This window comes from Eutrema salsugineum, unplaced genomic scaffold, assembly GCF_000478725.1.
Source record: "Eutrema salsugineum unplaced genomic scaffold, Eutsalg1_0 scaffold_4, whole genome shotgun sequence".
In the NCBI taxonomy this organism is placed as follows: Eukaryota; Viridiplantae; Streptophyta; class Magnoliopsida; order Brassicales; family Brassicaceae; genus Eutrema; species Eutrema salsugineum.
Window position 1 is genome coordinate 7,849,799 of NW_006256686.1, and position 20,956 is coordinate 7,870,754.

The following is a 20,956-nucleotide window of genomic DNA, read 5'->3' on the forward strand; positions in this document are numbered from 1 at the left end:
GTTGTTCTTAAAGCTAATTCTGGACTGATCACCTAGAACTTAGATCTTAGGTTGCTTAATTGACACGGAAGTGAAATTGAATAACTGGAAAGAACCTAGGTTGAGCAAAGTATCCATACACAAAGGAATTTGGTTTAGATGCTTTGTGAACATATCGAACTTGTGCATTAAAGCTGGTTTAAATCTGTAGGATTTGCAAAGGAATTTGGAATTCTAGGATTTTAACTTAGATAATTCTCACAACGGAAGTTGGTTAATTATAATTCTGTGTTTCGAGTTCAAGAACTGTGCTTAAACCTGAACCCTGACTTGTTAAGTTGATTTGCATTCATTGATCTCCTGAAAATCACCCTAGACCTAATCCTTATCACATCGAACTTACAAACCGTTTTCATTGCTGCATTATTTATTTCTGTCGCATTGCTATTTGTTTCACATATTTTGGCTTAGCGTAACTCTATCTACATAAGGTTTATTGAGTGATTTCTTGTCTCTGTGGTTCGACCCCTAGATACTACAAGTGCACCTCTGTGCTCTTGCAGAGTAGCTTAGGGATTAAACTTTGAGCAGATCAAGTTTTGGCGCCGTTGTCGGGGACTTGATTTCGCCATTAAACCTAGTTTTTGAGTTTCGACTAAGCTTTTCGACCTAGTGTCGAGCGCGCGACACCTTTCTTTTTATAACCTAGTTCACTTATTTCGTTTTCTTTCTTTGTTTTTGGTGTTTCAGGTTTATGCATACTCGTGGAACCAGGAGCAACAAGGACATCCCGCTAGTGAATTTGAGCAACGAAGAGCTAGCTGAGTTAGAGCGAACGAACAGGAAAGCAAAGGATCCGACAATGATGGAAAACGCCAATGGACTTGTTCGTGATGATGATGGAATCTGAAGAGACCGAGAGGGTCATGTGTGCAATACGAGAGGCCAAAGGCTTGATGGAGATGGTAACATCATTCCGCCAGCGCCTCTACCAGTGGATGTTGTTGACCAGAATCCACCACCTGCACCGCGTGGGAATGCTGTGATCGTTCCACAACAGAGGAACGTTCCAGAGGATCGGAATGTGAGGGAACCTGCACCTGCAGCTGGACGTGGACGAACACTTGGAGACTACAACAGGCCTGAGCAGTTCTATGCAAATCGTTCTGCGATTCGCGCTCCTGCGTTTCAAAGAAACGATTTTGAGCTGAAGCCTGTGTACTATACTCTTGTGGGTCAGCATCCTTTCCATGGCCACTCTCATGAGCACCCGATGGACCACATCGAGAGGTTTGAGGACTTGGTCACCAGCATCAAGTACAATGGGGTGTCCAATGATTTTCTCCTCTGCAAGCTGTTTCCTTATTCTCTTGCTGGAGAAGCAGCTAACTGGTTGAAGCAGTTGGAGCCAGGATCACTCACTACTTGGGAAGAAACCAGGAACGCCTTCCTGCACAACTTCTTCGATGATGCCAGGTCTGAGGAGTTGAGGACGAAAATTTCGACTTTCTCTCAGGAACCAACTGAAGCATTCAAAGCTTCTTGGGTGCGATTCAAATCGTACCAGCGAGACTGCCCTCATCATGGCTTCAGCGATGTGCAGTTGCTGGGTATCTTCTTCAGAGGTATCGACTGGAGGTATCAGATGGCACTTGATGCAGCAAGCAATGGTAACTTCAACACCAGATACCCAGAAGAAGCTGTTGAGCTCATCGAAAACTTGGCATCCAGCAATAGCACCAAGAATGCAGATCTTGAGCGAAAGAAGCAAGCTGGGAACATGGATAGATCGCAGATCGCTGAGGTGAAAGCTAAACTCGATTCTGTGCACAGCCTTTTGGTGGGTAAAAAGTCTGTCAGATTCGCACAGGAGGTGGAGAGTTTCGAACCTGAGGATGCAGCTGAGGAAGAGGATGTCAACTTTGTCAGTGGATCAGGATTTCAGGGTCAGAGGTTTGGTAATCAGCAAGGTAACAGAAGCTACAGTGGAAATTACAGTGGAAACAATCAGAGAAGTACCTTCAACAGTAATCAGAACTTCTCTGGTTACACGCCTAAGCCTCAGTACCAGAAGCCTTTTTCCAACAACAGTTTTTCCAGAAACTACAGCATTCCTTCATCTCAACCTCAAAATCCTGACAATGAGATGAAGTCTATGCTGGAATAGATTCTGGAAGGTCAGCAGAAGCTCACCGTGGACTTTAATGGGAAGATGGATGCTCTCTACCTCGATCTGAATGGAAAAATCGAAGCTCTGAACACCCATGTCAAGCAGCTCGATACGCAGGTAGCCCAAACTGCAGGTTCTGTTAAAAGGCAAGAGGGTTTTCTTCCTGGAAAGACTGACACCAATCCAAGGCATCACTGCAGTGCTATCACGTTGAGGAGTGGTAAAAATCTGAGTTCTGAGCCCAAGAAGACGCCTCCTGCACCTGAAGTCGTGGATTTAGAAGATTCTGAAGCAGTTCCTGAGATTGCAGAGCCGATGTCGAGCGACACCACCACTAGTGTCGCGCGTCACCAATTGCAGAGCGAAGCTGTTAATGTTACGAATCCGAAATCTGCAGAGGAGAAAGTCTACAAACCTAAAGTTCCTTACCCAAGGAGCCCTAGGAAGTCCAAGCAAGAGCTTGATGATGCACGATGCAAAGCTTTGATGGAAAAGCTTGTGATTGAGATACCCTTGGTTGACCAATGGTAACCAATAATCTCAGCCATGAACAAGGGGTGATGATGATTTCTGAGCAAGTCAGTGCAGTGATTCAGAACCGAATTCCAGAGAAGCTGTCTGATCCAGGAAGCTTTGTCTTGGATTGCTCTATCTTCACAGAGAGATTCAAGAGATCGCTGTGTGATCTGGGTTCAAGTGTTAACCTCATGCCTTATTCGGTAGCTGTCAATCTCGGCATGACTGATTTCAAGCCAACAAGGATCTCCCTCATCCTAGCGGATCGTTCGACAAGGATACCTGAAGGGGTGCTAGAAGATGTTCCAATCAAGGTTGGAGACTGCATGATACCGACTGACTTTGTGGTTCTAGAGTATGGAGAGGAGCCTAAAGACCCTCTTATCCTAGGGAGACCTTTTCTAGCTACAGCAGGTGCTATCATCGATGTCAGGAAAGGCAGGATTGCTCTGAATGTTGGAGATCTGGTGATGAACTTTGACATGGACAAGCTGATGAAGAAGCCCACAATCGATGGTCAGACCTTCTATGTCGACACTCTCACAGAATTCGCTGAGGAATTTCTCCATGAGATGCTGCCTACAGACCCACTCGAGAGAGCTCTGACCACGTCTGCATCTAAGGCTGAACACTTGGACGAAATTTCAGCATCTTACTCGAAGATGTTGGACTCTAGCGAGCATGTGATGCAGCTAGCATCGCAGATTGAACAGCTTGAGACTCCTGCGAAGGTGAAGCAGCTATCCGATTGGAGTGAGGAGAAAGCGCCTAAGATAGAGTTCAAACAACTCCCTGCAGGACTAAGGTACGCATTTCTAGGCTCAAATTCCACCTATCCAGTCATTATCAACTCTTCTTTGAACAATGCTGAGGTTACCTTACTACTAAGCAAGCTGCGCAAGCATCGCAAAGCTTTTGGCTATTCTCTTGATGATATTTCAGGTATCTCACCAGACTTGTGCATGCACCGAATCCACCTGGAGGATGAGTCGAAGTCATCGATCGAACACCAGCGCAGGTTGAACCCTAATCTGAAAGATGTCGTCAAAAAGGAGATCATGAAGCTGCTGGAAGCTGGAATCATCTATCCAATTTCAGATAGTGCTTGGGTCAGTCCTGTGCACGTGGTTCCTAAGAAAGGAGGGGTTACAGTTGTGAAGAATGACAAAGATGAGCTGATTCCGACGCGCACAGTGACTGGACACAGGATGTGCATCGATTACAGGAAGCTGAATGCAGCGACCAGGAAAGATCACTTCCCATTGCCCTTTATTGATCAGATGCTGGAGAGACTTGCAAGCCATCCCTACTACTGCTTCCTCGATGGGTACTCAGGATTTTTCCAGATCCCTATCCACCCAGATGATCAGGAGAAGACCACCTTTACATGTCCATACGGCACCTTCGCATATCGCAGGATGCCTTTTGGACTCTGTAATGCTCCTGCGACGTTTCAGAGATGTATGATGTCCATCTTCACTGACATGATTGAGGATTTCATGGAGGTCTTTATGGATGATTTCTCAGTTTACGGATCATCTTTTAAAGACTGTCTGGATAATCTCTGCAAAGTTCTGATTCGCTGTGAAGAGAAGCACTTGGTCCTTAACTGGGAAAAGTGTCACTTTATGGTCAGAGATGGGATTGTGCTTGGGCACAAGGTTTCTGCAGCTGGCATCGAGGTTGATCGTGCGAAGATTGACGTCATGACAAGCTTGCCACCACCTGATTCTGCGAAATCGGTTAGAAGTTTTCTGGGTCATGCAGGGTTCTATCGTCGCTTCATCAAAGACTTCAGCCAGATTGCACGTCCTCTTACTGCTCTGCTATGCAAGGATGCTAAGTTTGAGTTTACAGATGAGTGTCTCGCTGCGTTCGAACAGATCAAACATGCTCTGATAAGAGCCCCCATTGTGCAGCCTCCTGACTGGAATTTGCCTTTTGAGGTGATGTGTGATGCTAGTGATTTTGCTGTTGGTGCTGTTCTAGGACAGAAGAAGGACAAAAAGCTTCATGCAGTCTACTATGCCAGTCGAACTCTGGATGATGCTCAAAGGAATTATGCTACTACTGAAAAGGAGCTGTTGGCTGTGGTCTTTGCTTTTGAGAAATTTCGACCATACCTTGTGGGATCGAAGGTGATTGTGCACACAGATCATTCTGCACTCAAATACTTGATGCAGAAGAAGGATGCGAAGCCAAGGTTGCTGCGATGGGTGTTACTCCTTCAGGAATTCGATATTGAGGTCAAGGACAAGAAGGGTGTTGAGAACGGTGTGGCAGATCATCTCTCACGCATCAGGGTTGAAGACGACGTACCCATAGACGATTTCCTGCCAGAAGAGAATGTGTATTATGTGGAAACCAAGTTCCAGAAAAGTTTTGACGAAGAATTGCAGGTTTATCAAATTGGAAGAACGTTAGTGACGAGCGACACCACCACTAGTGTCGCGCGTCACCTTGCTCAGGCGAACACGGAGACCTCTCAAATTCGAAGCAGACTTCCTGAGATCAGTTCAGCTGCTGTATCTGCCACCCAACGTTCTTGGTATGCTGATATTGCCAATTATCTCGCTGCAGAGGCTGTGCCTTAGAACTTTAAGGGCTATGCAAAGAAGAAGTTCCTGAGAGAGCTGCGAAGATATCACTGGGATGAGCCATATCTGTACAAGCACTGTTCTGATGGGATCTACAGAAGATGCATTGCAGAGTCAGAAGTTCCAGAGGTGCTGTTTTATTGTCATGGATCCGAATATGCTGGACACTTTGCAACATTCAAAACAGTGTCTAAGGTTCTTCAAGCAGGCTTTTGGTGGCCTACCATGTTTCGCGACGCGCATGCTTTCATCTCGCAGTGCGATGCTTGTCAGAGGAGAGGAAAGATCAGCAAAAGACATGAGATGCCACAGAATTTCATCCTTGAGGTTGAGGTATTCGACTGCTGGGGTATCGATTTCATGGGTCCTTTTCCCTCTTCTTATGGGAACAAGTACATCCTGGTTGCTGTTGATTATGTTTCCAAGTGGGTTGAAGCCATTGCCAGTCCCACCAACGATTCTTCAGTGGTTCTTAAGATGTTCAAGACCATCATCTTTCCTCGATTTGGAGTGCCTCGAATTGTTATAAGTGATGGTGGTTCTCACTTCATTAACAAGATTTTCGAAAACCTCCTTAGGAAACATGGAGTTCATCATCGAGTTGCAACTCCTTATCACCCTCAGACAAGTGGACAGGTCGAAGTATTAAATCGTCAGATTAAGGAGATCCTGGAGAAGACAGTGGGCAAAACTCGAAAGGATTGGGCTGCAAAGTTAGACGATGCACTCTGGGCGTACAGGACAGCGTTCAACACCTCTAGGCACCACACCTTTCCACCTGCTCTATGGAAAGCCCTGTCACCTTCCAGTGGAGATCGAACACAAGGCAGCCTGGGCGATAAAGCTGATGAATTTTTGACATCAAGTCTGCTGCCGAAAGGAGACTGATACAGCTGAATGAGTTGGACGAAATCAGGCACCATGCCTATGAGAATTCGAAGTTCTACAAAGAGAGGACCAAGGCGTATCACGATTCAAAAATCCTCTCCAGGCAATTCGAACCGAATGATCAAGTACTTCTGTATATAACTCTCGTTTGCAATTGTTTCCTGGTAAACTTCGTTCTCGATGGTCAGGTCCTTTCATAGTCAAAGAGGTTCGCCCCTATGGTGCCATCGTCCTCTCACACCAGATGGTAGCAGAGAGTTCACAGTGAATGGACAAAGGGTGAAGCATTACTGGTCCAAAGCTGAGATTCCGGATGGACATATTGTTCCTCTGGATGGTGCACCTCCTGTCTGAATCACCATCAAGTCAAGCTAATGACTTTAAACAAGCGCTTGGTGGAAGGCAATCCACTGGTGAGTTTGTAAATACGTCTTTTGTTTCAGTGATTTTCATTTTTCTTTTCGTGTTTTAGGTGAAACAAGGTTGGTGTCGAGCGACACCATACTCAGTGTCACCTGTCGCTTGATTTTATCTATTCAAAAAAAAAAAAAAAAAAAAAAAAAAATTAGGACCTCGCTTAACCGGAATTCAAGAACCGGAGGGGACTCGGGAGCGGATCGGGCACGAGGAAATACCATTCCCACTTTGCAAGTGTCGCGCGTCACCACCCTAGGTGTCGCTCGACACTCACAAATAGGTAAGTTCCCCATTTCCCACGTTTATTTAAAACCCTTCCCCTCACATCTTTTTCTCCCTTCCTCCTCGCCGCACTCGACACCTTCACCATACCCACCCTCACCCAAACCGAAATTACTCAAATCTTCACCGATTTGAGTGATTCCACAGCCTAACCTCATCAGATTTTCTCCCTCTATCTGTTTCTCTCATCGATTTGCCATTCATCGAATCTCCACATTTTCGATTTCGGTACCTCAGGTATGTTTGTCGAAATTGCTCTTTTTGGGTTGATGCTTTGTTCGATTTTACCTATGGCGATCCATTTAGGGTAGATTTCGATCACCCCCATGCACTTTAAACGGTTCATTTGGCTAGATTTGAGAAATTCGTTCTTCATGCCAACTTCACTTCGAAAATTTTAGGGTGTGAAATTTGTTTTGGACTTAGGGAGATTTCTGACTGCATGAGTAGCTGGAATCATTGCTGTTGCTCATTGGACTTGCTGGAGTAAATCGATTGTGCTATACATATTCGCTGACTTGAGATTCTTCTCTTTTGTTGGTTTGCTCTGTTTCTTCTTTCGCAGATGCCTCCACGCAAGCGACAATGCAGGGACGCCACCTCCAGCTCGCAACCTCCAGTCGAAGTCACCTTCCAACTTGGGGACCACGTCGAAGTTTTGGATGGTGACTTGTGGCAACGTGCAACCGTCAGCGCTGTACTCGCACGATCTCGCTACATGGTCAAATTCCTTGACTCCCAGGAGTTGCAGGTGTTCCCATCATCCCATCTTCGCCCTGCCGCACCACCACGACCCTCCGCTTCACCACCACCATCACCTCCTGCCATCCCTGATTCACCTGACGAGAGGATTAGGCGCCCTTGGCCTAAAAGGGAGAATCTGCGCATTCCAACACGGAGGATCTGGGACGAGCCACCTCGAGCTGTTGCTGAGAGCGTTGAGTGTCTACACAGGCCGATTTCAGATGACTGGGATGATTACGACAGTTTCTTTTACAACGCCTAGCTTAATGTGAAGCTACTCCCCACCAGGTTTTTGGACGTTCTGGATATGAGGCGTTTGGGTTTGGACTCTGAGCTCCTGCGTTTGTTGACGAAGCTTGGATTGGGATCTATGGCTACCAGACCCTACGATCTGTTTCCTGACCTTGTTCGTTAGTTCCTAGCCTCTGTTCGCATCTATTACACCAACAAACATGCTCCAAACGCGCAGGAGGGCACTCTGACTTTCATGATCCGTGGGGTTCGCTACAGGCTTCCTTTTCGCGATCTGTGTGCCATCTATGGGTTTCGCAAGGACCTCCCGAGAGTCACCCTTCCTACTCAGATGTTCGATGTGCAGGACTTCTGGTCCCATTTTGGGAATGGACGCTATGATTCGAAGACTACGTCCCAGACTGACGTGCGCCATCCTGTTCTGCGATGCCTCCTCCGTGTCCTGGGCAACACCATTCAATGCAAGTCGACTCCGGGTAAGATGCGTCTCTCTGAGTTGGCTCTTCTCTATGTTGGCATTGGTGATTTGACAGATGGTGAGCACTACCGGAGTTCCGCGCACGCTACTGATGTCAACATGGGAGCCCTTTTCGCTCAGCACTTGGTTTCTTTGCAAGCCAAGCCTTTTTCTGGAGCAGGTACGACGCCGCGGACTGAGTCTGTTGGTAGCTTGCTAATCCCTATCTTCCAGCATTTTCGGATCTGCACGGAGAACAGCACCATTGTCACGACTCGCCGAGCTATTGATTTGGATCACCTGTGCCACGCCTCTTGGATCAACAACAACAATCAGTGGTCTTTTCGCACAGCAGCTGGTTCATACCGGATTCAGCTCCCTGATCGTGCACGCACTGACATAGGCACCGACTGCGCTGCGCTTCGTTTCATGCCAGAGAGGAGAGTCTTGATTACTGTGTCTCGGGGTTCTTCTTCCAGAGCTCGTGCTTCCACTTCCGAGGATGACCAGATACCTCGCTCCGCAGACACCACAGTACCTCTCCCTGATCTTCCAACTGCGCCAGAGGTTCCCATGGAGGCTGCTGTTTTCCAGTGGTATGTCATTCAGAGTTTTCAGAGCATCTGGAGTGCCATCGCTACTCTCTCTCGCTGCGGATGTGTTCGCCCTACTCGCCCGCGATCTCGCTCACCCACACCCACTGACGATGCTACTACTAGCGATGAGGACTAGTTCCTTTGTCGTTCCAGTTCTGTTTTCTTTTCTTTTTTTTCTCTTATCTTTTCTTTCCGTTTGTTTGAGTCTGTTGTGTCAGCTACACCTGCTGTGAGACTTTGTTGGATTTATGCTTCTCTGGGTTGTATTGTTACTACTAATTTCTCTCTGAGTGATCTGACAGTGCTAACATAGATGGTTCTCTGTCTTGTTCGGTGGACTCATGTGTCTCTGCTCGCTGATTGCTCTCTGCCCTGTGGTGTCGCGCGACACCATCATTGGTATCGCTCGTCACCACCCTTTCACTTTCGACCTAAACTTGTTTTCATCTGAATCTGAGCTGTGTGTTGGTCGACCTAACTGAGTAGTAAGCTATTCGAACCCATTGCATTCATCCTTCTAACTTTCTCTTTTGTCACCGACTTCGGATTTGATTACACTAGGGACAGTGTTATTCAAGTCTGGGGGAGGTAGTTGCTGACATTGTGTTTGTTTTCTTAAGAGTCAGTTGTGTCAAAACGTTTTTGAGTCAAAACCTGTTGGAGATTATGATGCTTTTCTTGGAAATATTGCGCTGACCTTTCACCTAAGTGACCACTGCTGCAGATTCAGTCTAGATCCGACTAATGAAAAATCCAAAGGCTGACCAGTTGACTAGAGGCGTCCATGTTTCCAACAGAATCCACTAACCTGAGCTAAGTTCTGAACTTCACTTTTAACTCGTTGATGTGACTGATGCCTTAGAGCTTGATTCCTCGTTCGTACTTGATCAATGAAGGCCTGTGTGAAATTTAATGAAGTGATTTCTCTCCCTTGTGACGAGCTAAGAAAGAAAGAAAAAGGGCAAAAAGATTGAGATGATTTTCGCTTAGGAGTGAAGGGCTAGGAATGTTTCCAATGATCCCATTATTTCACTTCTAAGTTGGAATGATCACACAAAGGAAGGAAGTGAGGGGTAGGAATGTTTCCCATGACCCCACTATTCGCTGAAAACCTTTGATACAAGGTAAGGGGACAACTCGGGGACTTGGTGGCAAACACCATCAGTACTCGCAGCTTTACCCTTATCGAGTATGCGCCATAAAAAAAAAAGAAGAAGAAAGGAGATGATGAATGTGCGAAACGAATAAGTCTGGGGGAGAGAAAAAGTACCAAAGTTTGTATGGCTGATTTGTTTGAGTACAGAATGGGAAAGAATCTAGAAGGTTCTGGGCATTGGAATCATCAGTGAGATCCAGCGATGAGGGTTTATGGACAATGTTGTGAAATTTTGGACTTAATCTGGAAAGCTGTGAATGTCTACGGAGAAGTACATGGTGGTTCGATTTGGAATGATGAAGCAGTAGTTGAGTTGCAGGGAGATCAGTCAAAGCGATGTTCCAATGAAAGGTTGAGTCTCCGTGTTTTCAAACCTCTTTCTCTTATTTGGTGTTCTGTTTGCTTGAGGGCAAGCAAATGCTAAGTCTGGGGGAGTTGATATATCATGGTTTTTATGGTTTTTAACCATGGTATATATCTTAATTATAGAGTCTTTTTAGTGTCTTTCGAGTCTTTTGGAGTCCTTTCAGGTCATAGGTACGTTTGGAGCTTAACTGGAGACTCTGGAGCACTTTGGAGCTTAATCAGGATCAAATTCGTCAAGTATGGATTTTGTGCCTTAGTGACGCTCGACACCATGAAGAGTGACGCGTGACACTTGTTAGAGAAATAAGGAAAAAGCGATTTTGTTTCCTATTTGAAGAAGGAGTTGGGCCCAAACGTTTCCAAGGAAGCCCAAGACGTGTCTTAGAGATATTTATAGGATTTTTATTCCCTTTTTACAGAGACCTTAGATTATTGAGAGAGAGATATACTCTGAGTTTTCGGCTTTTTCGATTTCTGAGCTTTGGGAGACAAGTCTGTACTCTGTTCGTTTAGAGAGAAGATTTCGAACCCCTTTATCTATTTCGATTTAATCTATTGCTTTCTATTCATCATGTTTGTTGTTTCAATAACCATGTCTGAGTAGATCACCTGTTAGGTTTAGGGTTTAATTAGGGTTTTCTCTGAATGTTTGATTAACTTGCTAGTTAGGGTTTATATCTATTTGTTCTTCACCTTAGGTTGTTCTTAAAGCTAATTCTGGACTGATCACCTAGAACTTAGATCTTAGGTTGCTTAATTGACACGGAAGTGAAATTGAATAACTGGAAAGAACCTAGGTTGAGCAAAGTATCCATACGCAAAGGAATTTGGTTTAGATGCTTTGTGAACATATCGAACTTGTGCATTAAAGCTGGTTTAAATCTGTAGGATTTGCAAAGGAATTTGGAATTCTAGGATTTTAACTTAGATAATTCTCACAACGGAAGTTGGTTAATTATAATTCTGTGTTTCGAGTTCAAGAACTGTGCTTAAACCTGAACCCTGACTTGTTAAGTTGATTTGCATTCATTGATCTCCTGAAAATCACCCTAGACCTAATCCTTATCACATCGAACTTACAAACCGTTTTCATTGCTGCATTATTTATTTCTGTCGCATTGCTATTTGTTTCACATATTTTGGCTTAGCGTAACTCTATCTACATAAGGTTTATTGAGTGATTTCTTGTCTCTGTGGTTCGACCCCTAGATACTACAACTGCACCTCTGTGCTCTTGCAGAGTAGCTTAGGGATTAAACTTTGAGCAGATCACAGGAGTAGACTTCATACGTAGTTTTTCGAGGCTTCATATGGCTAGTAATCCATTTACTTATTGTGTTTTTCCATGCTCGCATACAGTGCTGCGTGGCTAAGGACTTGGCGGATATGTTTCCCGTGTGGGATGATGACGAACAGGATCCAGATATTGTCAAGATTGTCAATGCACTCCATGACCCCAATTTCAAGTTCTCAAAAAACCATTGGCTTTTGGAAGGTGTTTTGGGTGCACACATCGTCAAGGCAGAAGCCGGAAAGAGGAGCCTTCCCTCAGATGAATCAAGTCGCAAGAGACCCTGCACAGCCTCTGCCTCTGCCGCATCATTCGTTGGTGATGAAGGGGTCGGAGTTGTCGCTACTATGAAAGCGCACTTCGACCAATGCTTCAAAAGCTTTTCAACCAAGATGCTGAATGGTCTTGGTAGCTGTGAAAATCAGATCAAACGTCTCACCAAGAAGGTTGAATCTGTAGAGCGTGCGGTAGAAGAGTTGACTACAGGGTCGGCGAAGCATACTGAGGAAGAGGTTAAAGACAATGTAGAGCCAACCCAGCAGCAGGGCACTGGATCCAAGAAGCCTGAAGGGGTTAGTACCAAAAACCCTCCGCCTATACGAAAACATTACATACGAACAAGATCACACAAAGTTAGGAACACTTAATACTAATGTCATTTGAATTCGAACATGTTTACTAGTGTTATGTACCATGTGAGATTATTTACTTATGTTTTCAAAACTAGTTGTTTACAATTTTCAGACTATGATAAAACATGTTACTAAATTATAGCATTGGTGTACTCATTTGTATATTCATGCCTGTTTCTGACAATAAACTGCAGAGTAATTCAGATAAAGATGATGCTCCGATGAAAGATAATGTCAACGTTGGTGCGTGTGAGAGTGTTAACGCCCTCGGGGATGCAAAAAGAAAGAAGGCTGCCGTGAAGGAAGAAGAGGCCCCAGAGATGAAGGAAGAAGAGGCCCCAAAGCCTAGATTTTGTGAAATTGACCCGAAGACGTGTGATGTTGACTTTGACGCGGTTGCACTAGCCAAAAATGCCAAAGCCAGAGAAGCGGCTCAGATAGTTGCCCGAGCAACGAGTGCGAGACACCACCAGCTGGCTGCGACACAGAAGAATCCGTTCTTAGGAAACAGCACCGCAAAGGCCATCATTCCATCGTCGGCATCTCACTCTGGCCGTGTCCGTAGATATGATCCTTTTGATCAAACCGGTGTCAACGTGAAGCATATCACTCTAATGAAATTTATCAAATCAAACCCGTAAGTAGACTTCCTCATAGTATTATTTCCTATCTAACTTTTTCACTTATACAGTGCCTATCCAAAACGCCCAAGACACTCTTCGATCGAGTGGTATTACATTCTCCGGACACCGACGAAATGGCTAGCTGATACGGTTAGTGTTTTACTTTCTCATATTAGACTTCATGTTTAGACTTCATACGTAGACTTCTATAATAGACTTCGTTTGCATAATTTAGACTTCGTTTGCAGACTTCACTCATGTCTTATTTTCACCAATGTGCAGCACATGGAAGCTTACATTAACCTACTCAGGCTGCGATTATCCAAGCATCCGGAGTGGTTTGTATCCGACCGGATTTGCTTCCTCAACTCCATGTTTGCTACCGTTTGGAGGCGTGACTACAAAGACTTCAAAAATGACCCGAATGCAGATGGGTCTGGCAAACTTCTACCGCCTGGAGCATATTCGTACTACACTGGCGAATTACATATCTACTGCCAGACTAAGAAGACGTGGGCATATGATGTCGACTATTTGTACTCCATGTTGCACATTAGGGAGGACCATTGGGTAGCTATATGGGTCTCATTTGTGTCGAGGCATATCACGATATGGGATAGCCATGCGAGAACCAAATATGCATCTGACGAACAAATTGCCGAAGCTGTGGAGCCTCTTGCGGTTATGATACCCTACCTTCTTCAGACCTGTGCACCTAACGATGACAAGTGGAGATTCCCCTACACGCCGTTCACCCATTCGCGAGTACCAGGTACGGAGATACCTCAAAACATTCAGAGTGGTGATTGCGGAGTGTACTGACTGAAGTACATCGAGTGTCATGCATTGGATTTGCCATTTCCTCCGGAACTTTGCGATAAAAACATTCAAAAAATCAGGGAGAAAATGGCTGCAGAGCTCTTTGACGAAACAGGTTGTAGGGGCCATGATAAGCTAGATGCAACCACGCTGGATGTCTATGATAGGAAAGCTTAGCGTTTCCGTTCTTAAAACTAACTTTGATTTTTATGGCAACTTTTGGGCTACTTGCATAAATGACCTTCAATGTGATTGGAGGTCATTTTAGCAATTGGTAGATGATAGGTGTGGAAGTTTTTTTGCCACCTATCTTATAATTAACTTGCCAAATATGTTGTATTTTCGTTTATGATATTGTACTCAAACTGAAGTCTACGACTGAAGTCTACTAAGTTGTAATCGTAATTGTACTGAAGTCTACTAAGTCATTAACATGTTAGTATTTATAATTTTTGATTTCACCCTAACAACTGATTAAGTCCTGTAAAATATTATTGAACATGCGGAAAAGAGTATACGGAAAAGAGTATACGGAAAAGTGTATACGGAAAAAGTGTACACTGATAGTGTACACAAAAAAAGTTTTGTTAAAATAAGAATTATAAGTCTACAAACGAAGTCTACAAACGAAGTCTACCATAGTCATGTAAACATATAAGTAAACCCAAAAAACATAAAACATGGAGTCAACTAATTTCACCGCGGCCATTCATTTGCAAATCCAGGAATTATTTTCCAGAAGATGGCACATTCCAACTTCCAGAAGCAAGGACTGCAGAGTTTGTCACCATATGAGTCGACGAGGCTTTCATCATCTATCCAGTGCTGGTTTGGCAGATTCATACAAACACATCTCCTTGAATGTGCCTTATCAAAAACATGGAAGACCGGTTCGTGAAACGCGTCAGGCTTCTTATAAGTGGTCGGACACCTGTTTATGTGCTGCATAGTCTTTCTCATCTTCATTGCCTCTGCCGGAACTATACCACGAATGTGGTTAAATACATCATGGCTACCATCCATGGTTAAAGAGAACATAACCATGGAGTAAGTAGCCATGAGGCATCCTCCATTTGATGACACCTTTATTAAGTCAAATCCTTCTTGGATGCTATCTTCATAGAAGATTAGAGAAACTGCTTGTAGGTATTGCGCTGTAGGATTTCTACACTCCAAACAGCGCTGAAAGAAAGCGTCAACCCTCCCATGTTGATCCCAGACCCATGGAATCGTCAGAGTTATTAGATCAACGGCTCTTAAAAAACCCTCTTTTTCTTAGAAATCTCATTTAGATGTTTGGAGAAAACCCTTGCTTTGCAGAGCCCACGGTAGGACCGAAAAGTGATTTTTAAGAGGATATCCCACAGAATGTCGGAAGGGAGAGAGTTAAAGTTTATCTGGTTCAACATCTTCAAAGGGTCTGGAATGAGACTATAATTCGTCTAAACCCGAGAATTTTTAAGCAGAAATACAGTACACAAACAGGTACAACGGTTATACGCACCGTTAAAGTCGTTAAAGCAGTTACATATATGAAGTCGTTTCAAACATAACCGTAAACATCTCGATATAAAACACACCACATTCACACATTCCATGTTCCAAATCAACAATACAATTCCTGGTTCCTCCTTTCACATAGTATCTCCAAGTGTCAATTCGGTCCACCTCCATTGCATCTGCATAATATCCACAAATCGCCAGCAAATACTCCACTCCCCGAGTATTATGTGTTGTGAGACTCAAAGCATCCTCTCTGCGTTTTAAAAACCACCGACCGAGCTTCTCTCGTATGAAATCCAAGAGGAATGAAATGGGATAGCCACGGGCCTTCTTAAGTGCAGCATTTATAGACTCTGCAACATTGCTAGTCTTAATATTGTATCTGTCTCCAACAAAATTAACTCGGGACCAAAGAGAGACATCGGCTTCTTCCAAATAGTCAGCAAGGTCAGGCTTGATCTGTCTCAGCTCCGCCATGTACCGGTTGTAGTCATAGAGGTTGTAAGCATAAGCCACACGTTTAACCAAGTACAACAACTGCTTCCCGCTAAACTTTGTTACTATGTTATGTTGTAGATGGTAGTAGCATATCCCTCGTTTTGCCCATGGGAAAATAGTTTCACAAGCTTTCTTAATAGAAATATGTCTGTCAGAAACTATCACCAAAGGATAACTATCTGAGACACATTCACGCAGTTTAGAAAAAAACCATTCCCATGAAGCATCATCTTCACCATCAACAACTCCAAAGGCCAAAGGAAAAATCTGAGAGTTTCCATCTTGTGCGGTGGCAACCAACAAAGTACCCTCGTATTTCCCTGTTAGATGACATCCATCAACCACAATAACTCTTCTCATGTACTGAAAACCAGCAATCGATGCTCCAAATGCGAGAAATAGATATTTGAATTTGTTATTCGAATCTACATGAAGAGCTGATACAGTTCCCGGATTGGCTTTGTTCACTGAATGTAGGTAAGCTGGGAGACTCGCATATCCATCTTCAGCTGTTCCCCTGACCAATTGTTGACCATATATCAAAGATCTGTAAGAGGTAGTGTAATCCATCTTGATGCCAAACATATGCTTCATTGAAACCCTGACATATTCTGGTGTAAGTCCATCAATGATGCCGAAATGGCTTATAAACAGCTTGCCAATATACTTAGGAGTAGACTTCCCACGGTGAGCCATTCGATGGGCTATTGAACATGTGTGGTCTTTCACATATTTTGTCACCCAAAAAGTGGATGCATCATTCTTCACGCTCGCTCTAACCATCCAAGCACATCCTTCCACTCAACATTTAGCCACAAACAGGGTCTTGATAGACTTTTGTGTTTTAAAAGCAAATTTTAACATTATCGCAGTCAGTCTAACCTCTGATAACAACTTCTCTTTTGTAGGGAAACTTGCCCTAACATATATATTATAAGACCATGACATGGGCGTGCTCCCTGTTTCACCATATCGGTTTCTGACCTTTTCAATACAGACTTCATCTTCATCATCATCTTCATCTTTCAATTTACCGTAGACACTGTAATCTTCTCCGCCAGAGTAAGCTGCATCGTCGACATCTTCTCCATCCTCGTTTACATCAGAACTGTCTGTCTCATCATCGGTAGAATGTTCTGAATTTTCCTCAGACTCCTCACCTAAATCTTCATCTGATCCTTCCTGGTTCTCCTCAGTATCCATCTCCACTCGACTGGACACACAAAGACGTAACATATGCACTCTGCTTAATGCAATCAAGCTTGAAACTTATCTATCATTGGTGACATGCATTGGAGGTGTATCTGGAGCCATAGTTTGCAACATTGATACTGGTAGTGCGTAGGTTAACTCGATGATCTCAGTCTTCTTGCCCAAGTTATAATCATCTCGCGCCATCTCAGTAAGCTGCCCCAAGGTGCAACCATCGTTCAAAAACCACATTCTTCCACCTTTGCCCATGTCAACAACAAAATGCCATGAATTCTCCTCAATCTTCCACTCACCGTACACAACTGGAATTTGAGCCATTCTCTGAAAAAATAAGCATATAAACCATATTAGCAAACACTGCATAGAGACTTTTTGTATCAAGAGTAGACTTCACTACGAAGTCTACTTTGATAAGCTAAGTACCTTAAAAATCAAAACTTCTGATTCAACAATAAATATCCAATGAAACGAAATAAAATTCACTAGGTAGTTCAATCACTTACTAAGAAACAATTCTAAACCAAAAAAATTGAAAAATAGTTTATAAATTTGCTTAAAACGCGTTTTTACAAAAACGTCAAAAAGTAGACTTCTAAGGCAGACTTCGAATGTAGACTGGAGGAGAAGTCTACTTTTATAAGCTAAGTACCTTAAAAATCGAAACTTCTGATTCAACAATAAATATCCAATGAAATGAGATAAAATTCACTGGGTAGTTCAATCACTTACTAAGAAGGAATTCTAAACCAAAAAATTTGAAAAATAGTTTATACATTTGCTTAAAACGCGTTTTAAAAAAAAACATAGGAAAGTAGACTTCTAAATCAGACTTCAAATGTAGACTGGACGAGAAGTCTACTTTTTCATTGAGAAGTCTACTAATGAAGTCTACTAAAAAAAAGGTCATTTTTGCAATTGACCAATCTGTTGACTCTTCCTCCGGTAGATTTCAGGAGTAGACTTCAGTCAAAAAAGGTTACTTTAGCATTTGACCGATGCATTGACTAACACAGTAGACTTCTATTTTAGACTTCATGTAAGAGTAGACTTCTCTGACAGTCTACTTTTGAAGTCTACTTTTTAAATAGAAGTCTACGGAACAAAATAGGTTATTTTTGCAATTGAATTTTTTTAGTAGACTTCACAATGAAGTCTACTCAAAAAAGGATTCCTTCTAAGTTTGACCGAACACCATAAGTAGACTTCTTTGTGAAGTCTACTGAAGTTTTTTGGAATTTTTTTAATTTTTTTTTGTTTTTGAAAAACAGAAGTCAAACACAAAAATGACCTATACGTTTTTGGTCAAACTACAAAAGTAACTTAAAAGTAGACTTCGTATGCAGACGTAAACAGTAGACTTCATAACGAAGTCTAAATCCAAAAGTCAAAATACGGTCAACTACAAAAATAACCTCTTTTCTTTCGTAGACTTCTAAAGCCTTCAAATGAAGTCTACTATGTTTTTTTTTTGTTATCAAAGGATATCGAGTAGACTTCTCGTGAGGTTTAATGTCTACTTTTTAAAAGTCAATTGCAAAAATGACCTTATGTTGACTCATAGACTTCAGTATAGTTCACGAGAAGTCTACTTTCGCGATATAAAAACTGAAATGTGGAGAAATTGAAATGCGAGGATTACCTTTAACAAAATTGAGCTCGCCTAAGTTTCTCTTATCCAGCCAGAACTCAGAATTTCACCGAAATTAAACAATCCAGGTGTCGAGTAACCAGAATTCACCGAAAAAGCATGGCGCGAAACATTGTAACTTTGCCCAGATGTTTTGGAGAAGAAATTATGAAAGAATGAGCAAGGTTATGAGTGAATGAGCTTAGATATTTGTTTTATTACAGCTTTAAAATTGGTTGAGAAGCATTTATTCCATTTTCATGGTTGTTCATGGTGGTTGAAGAAATTGAAAACGATGGCATTCTTGTAATTAAAAGGTCTTTAGAAGGTTCAAGAAGACTTTAGCCAAATTAAAGAAAAATCGAAATAATAGATGAATAAATGCATTTTCGTTAATAGTTTAAGTGGGAAGGATAAAATTGTGAGAAAATGGCAAAAGTTGGAGAGAGAAAAAAAAAAAGTTAGTTTGGTGTTTGACTTTGAAATATAGGTTAAATATGAAACTCTCCCTATAATAATATGTGTTATTGTTACGGAAAACTCGTACCTCTGTTATGGATATGTATTAAAGAATAGAATAATAAAAACTAAAAATATTAAGAATAATCCTATTACATAAAATAATAAATTAACAATAAAAGTTTTTTTCTTAGTTCTTTTCAAGCAATAACTTATTGAAAAATATGAGAAAAACTATAGGAATATTTTTAAATTAAATATATATTGTATATTATTTAAGAGTTTAAAAATACTATGGATTTATGATAAAGTAAGTTTATCAATTTATTATCACAAAGTTGAACATAAATAAAACGAGAACAAAGGTCACAGAAAAAAAAGCAGCATCTTATTATATAAAAGAGAGTGATTCAAACGTAATAACTCGCAAGATGATGACACATGTTAATTAAAATGATAATTTTCAGCAAAGTTGTTTCGTTTTTTCTTTAAATCCAAAGAATTCTTATTACTTTATACGTAGGTTATCAATTATGCATTATACAAAAAGGCAATAAAGTACCTCGTATTTTTCCTTCTGCCTCAGGTTGTCTCGCGATACCTTCGACAGCTTGACCCGCAGCTGTACTTTGACCAACTCCGGGTCCAATAGAAGCAAGCGCAACAGCCAACCCAGCAGCTTTGACACAGGTTTAATTAAATTTAAATTATATTTTGACTAATTTAGATTTGGAAAAATAAAATTTTAAAATTGGTTCTTAATCCTAAAAAATAAAAAAATAGAATAACAAAATAAAAAATGTGTTTAATTAAATTAGAATTATATTTTGACAAATTTTAATTTCAAAAAAGAAATAATAACCATCATCATCATATATATTATAAGTAAAGTAAAATTTTGAGTTAAATCTCTCTTATTCAATCTCAAGGTGGATAATTACCCTTTATCTCTTTTTATATTTTTTTAAAACGAAATTTAATAAAAAATTATTAAAATCGTAAATTAATAAAAAAATATTAAAAATCCGAATATTTAATTAAAAAACATTTAAATTTAATCATTTAAATTATTAAAAATCGGAATTTAATCAAAAAAATTTTAAAATAGAAAATAACCAAAATTTAAAAATTGGAATTTAATAAAAAAAAATTAAAATCATATCATATATAATAAATACGAAGTAAAATTTTCGCTATAAACTCTTCTCATTCAATCTAGGTGACGAATTATCCTTGAGTTAAAGCTCTCTCATACAATCTCAGGGTGCCTAATTACTTTTTATCCCTCTTTATATTTTTTTAAAAAATTAAATTTAATAAAAAATTATTAAGAATCGTAATCCAAAAAAATATTTAAAAATCATATTGTATATTATATATGCGAAGTAAATTTTACGCTATAAGCTCTCTCATTCAATCTAGGTGGTTGATTATCCTTTATTCTTTAATAAAATCTTTTTAAATATCCTTAATTAATTAATTTATTTATTTTCATAATTTGTATAACAATTTTGCTGCTACTTTTAGTTATTTTGATAATATTAATCATAATTTCAATTAGATTATCTGTTGAGCGAGATTATCTGTAAAAAAAAAATTGTACATGTGATGTGGGAAACCCTAGCTTAAGTTGAGAGCTATATATAATATATTAATTTTTTAAATGTATCTTAAGCTTAATTGTGGTTTGGTTTCTACATTGGTCGGTGTTTCGTTGTATTGTTTACCGTCTTTTGTAGCTTTATTTTTTTATAAATCACTTTTCGATTATTTCTGTTGTTTTTTTTCCGTTTTTCAGTACCAATAGTAGTGTTCCTCGATTATATGTTGTTGTTTTGCGTTGTCAGTTGTTCTTCCTTACTAATTAATCAT

General features: G+C 41.3%; 1 protein-coding gene and 1 non-coding gene across 2 annotated transcripts; one reads left to right on the forward strand and one right to left on the reverse strand.

The window, feature by feature from the left end:
• Positions 1–1,462: 1,462 nt before the first annotated feature.
• On the reverse strand, positions 1,463–1,569 carry LOC112084981. Its single transcript, XR_002898626.1, has one exon. It is a non-coding gene; the product is annotated as a small nucleolar RNA R71 (small nucleolar RNA).
• Positions 1,570–11,806: 10,237 nt separating this feature from the next.
• Positions 11,807–13,788, forward strand: LOC18013984. Its single transcript, XM_006418793.2, has 4 exons — positions 11,807–12,283; positions 12,538–12,980; positions 13,035–13,116; positions 13,249–13,788. Exons 1-4 carry the CDS (start codon positions 11,807–11,809, stop codon positions 13,786–13,788), a joined length of 1,542 nt encoding a protein of 513 aa, XP_006418856.2.
• Positions 13,789–20,956: the final 7,168 nt, after the last annotated feature.

What these genes read in the sequence shown, in the direction of transcription:
- LOC18013984 (XM_006418793.2), top strand. Translation starts at nt 11,807, where the DNA reads ATGTTTCCCGTGTGGGATGATGACGAACAGGATCCAGATATTGTCAAG. An exon ending in AAATTTATCAAATCAAACCC is followed by an intron (nt 12,981 to 13,034) that starts GTAAGTAGACTT and finishes TCACTTATACAG; the next exon opens with TGCCTATCCAAAACGCCCAA. An exon ending in CGAAATGGCTAGCTGATACG is followed by an intron (nt 13,117 to 13,248) that starts GTTAGTGTTTTA and finishes ACCAATGTGCAG; the next exon opens with CACATGGAAGCTTACATTAA.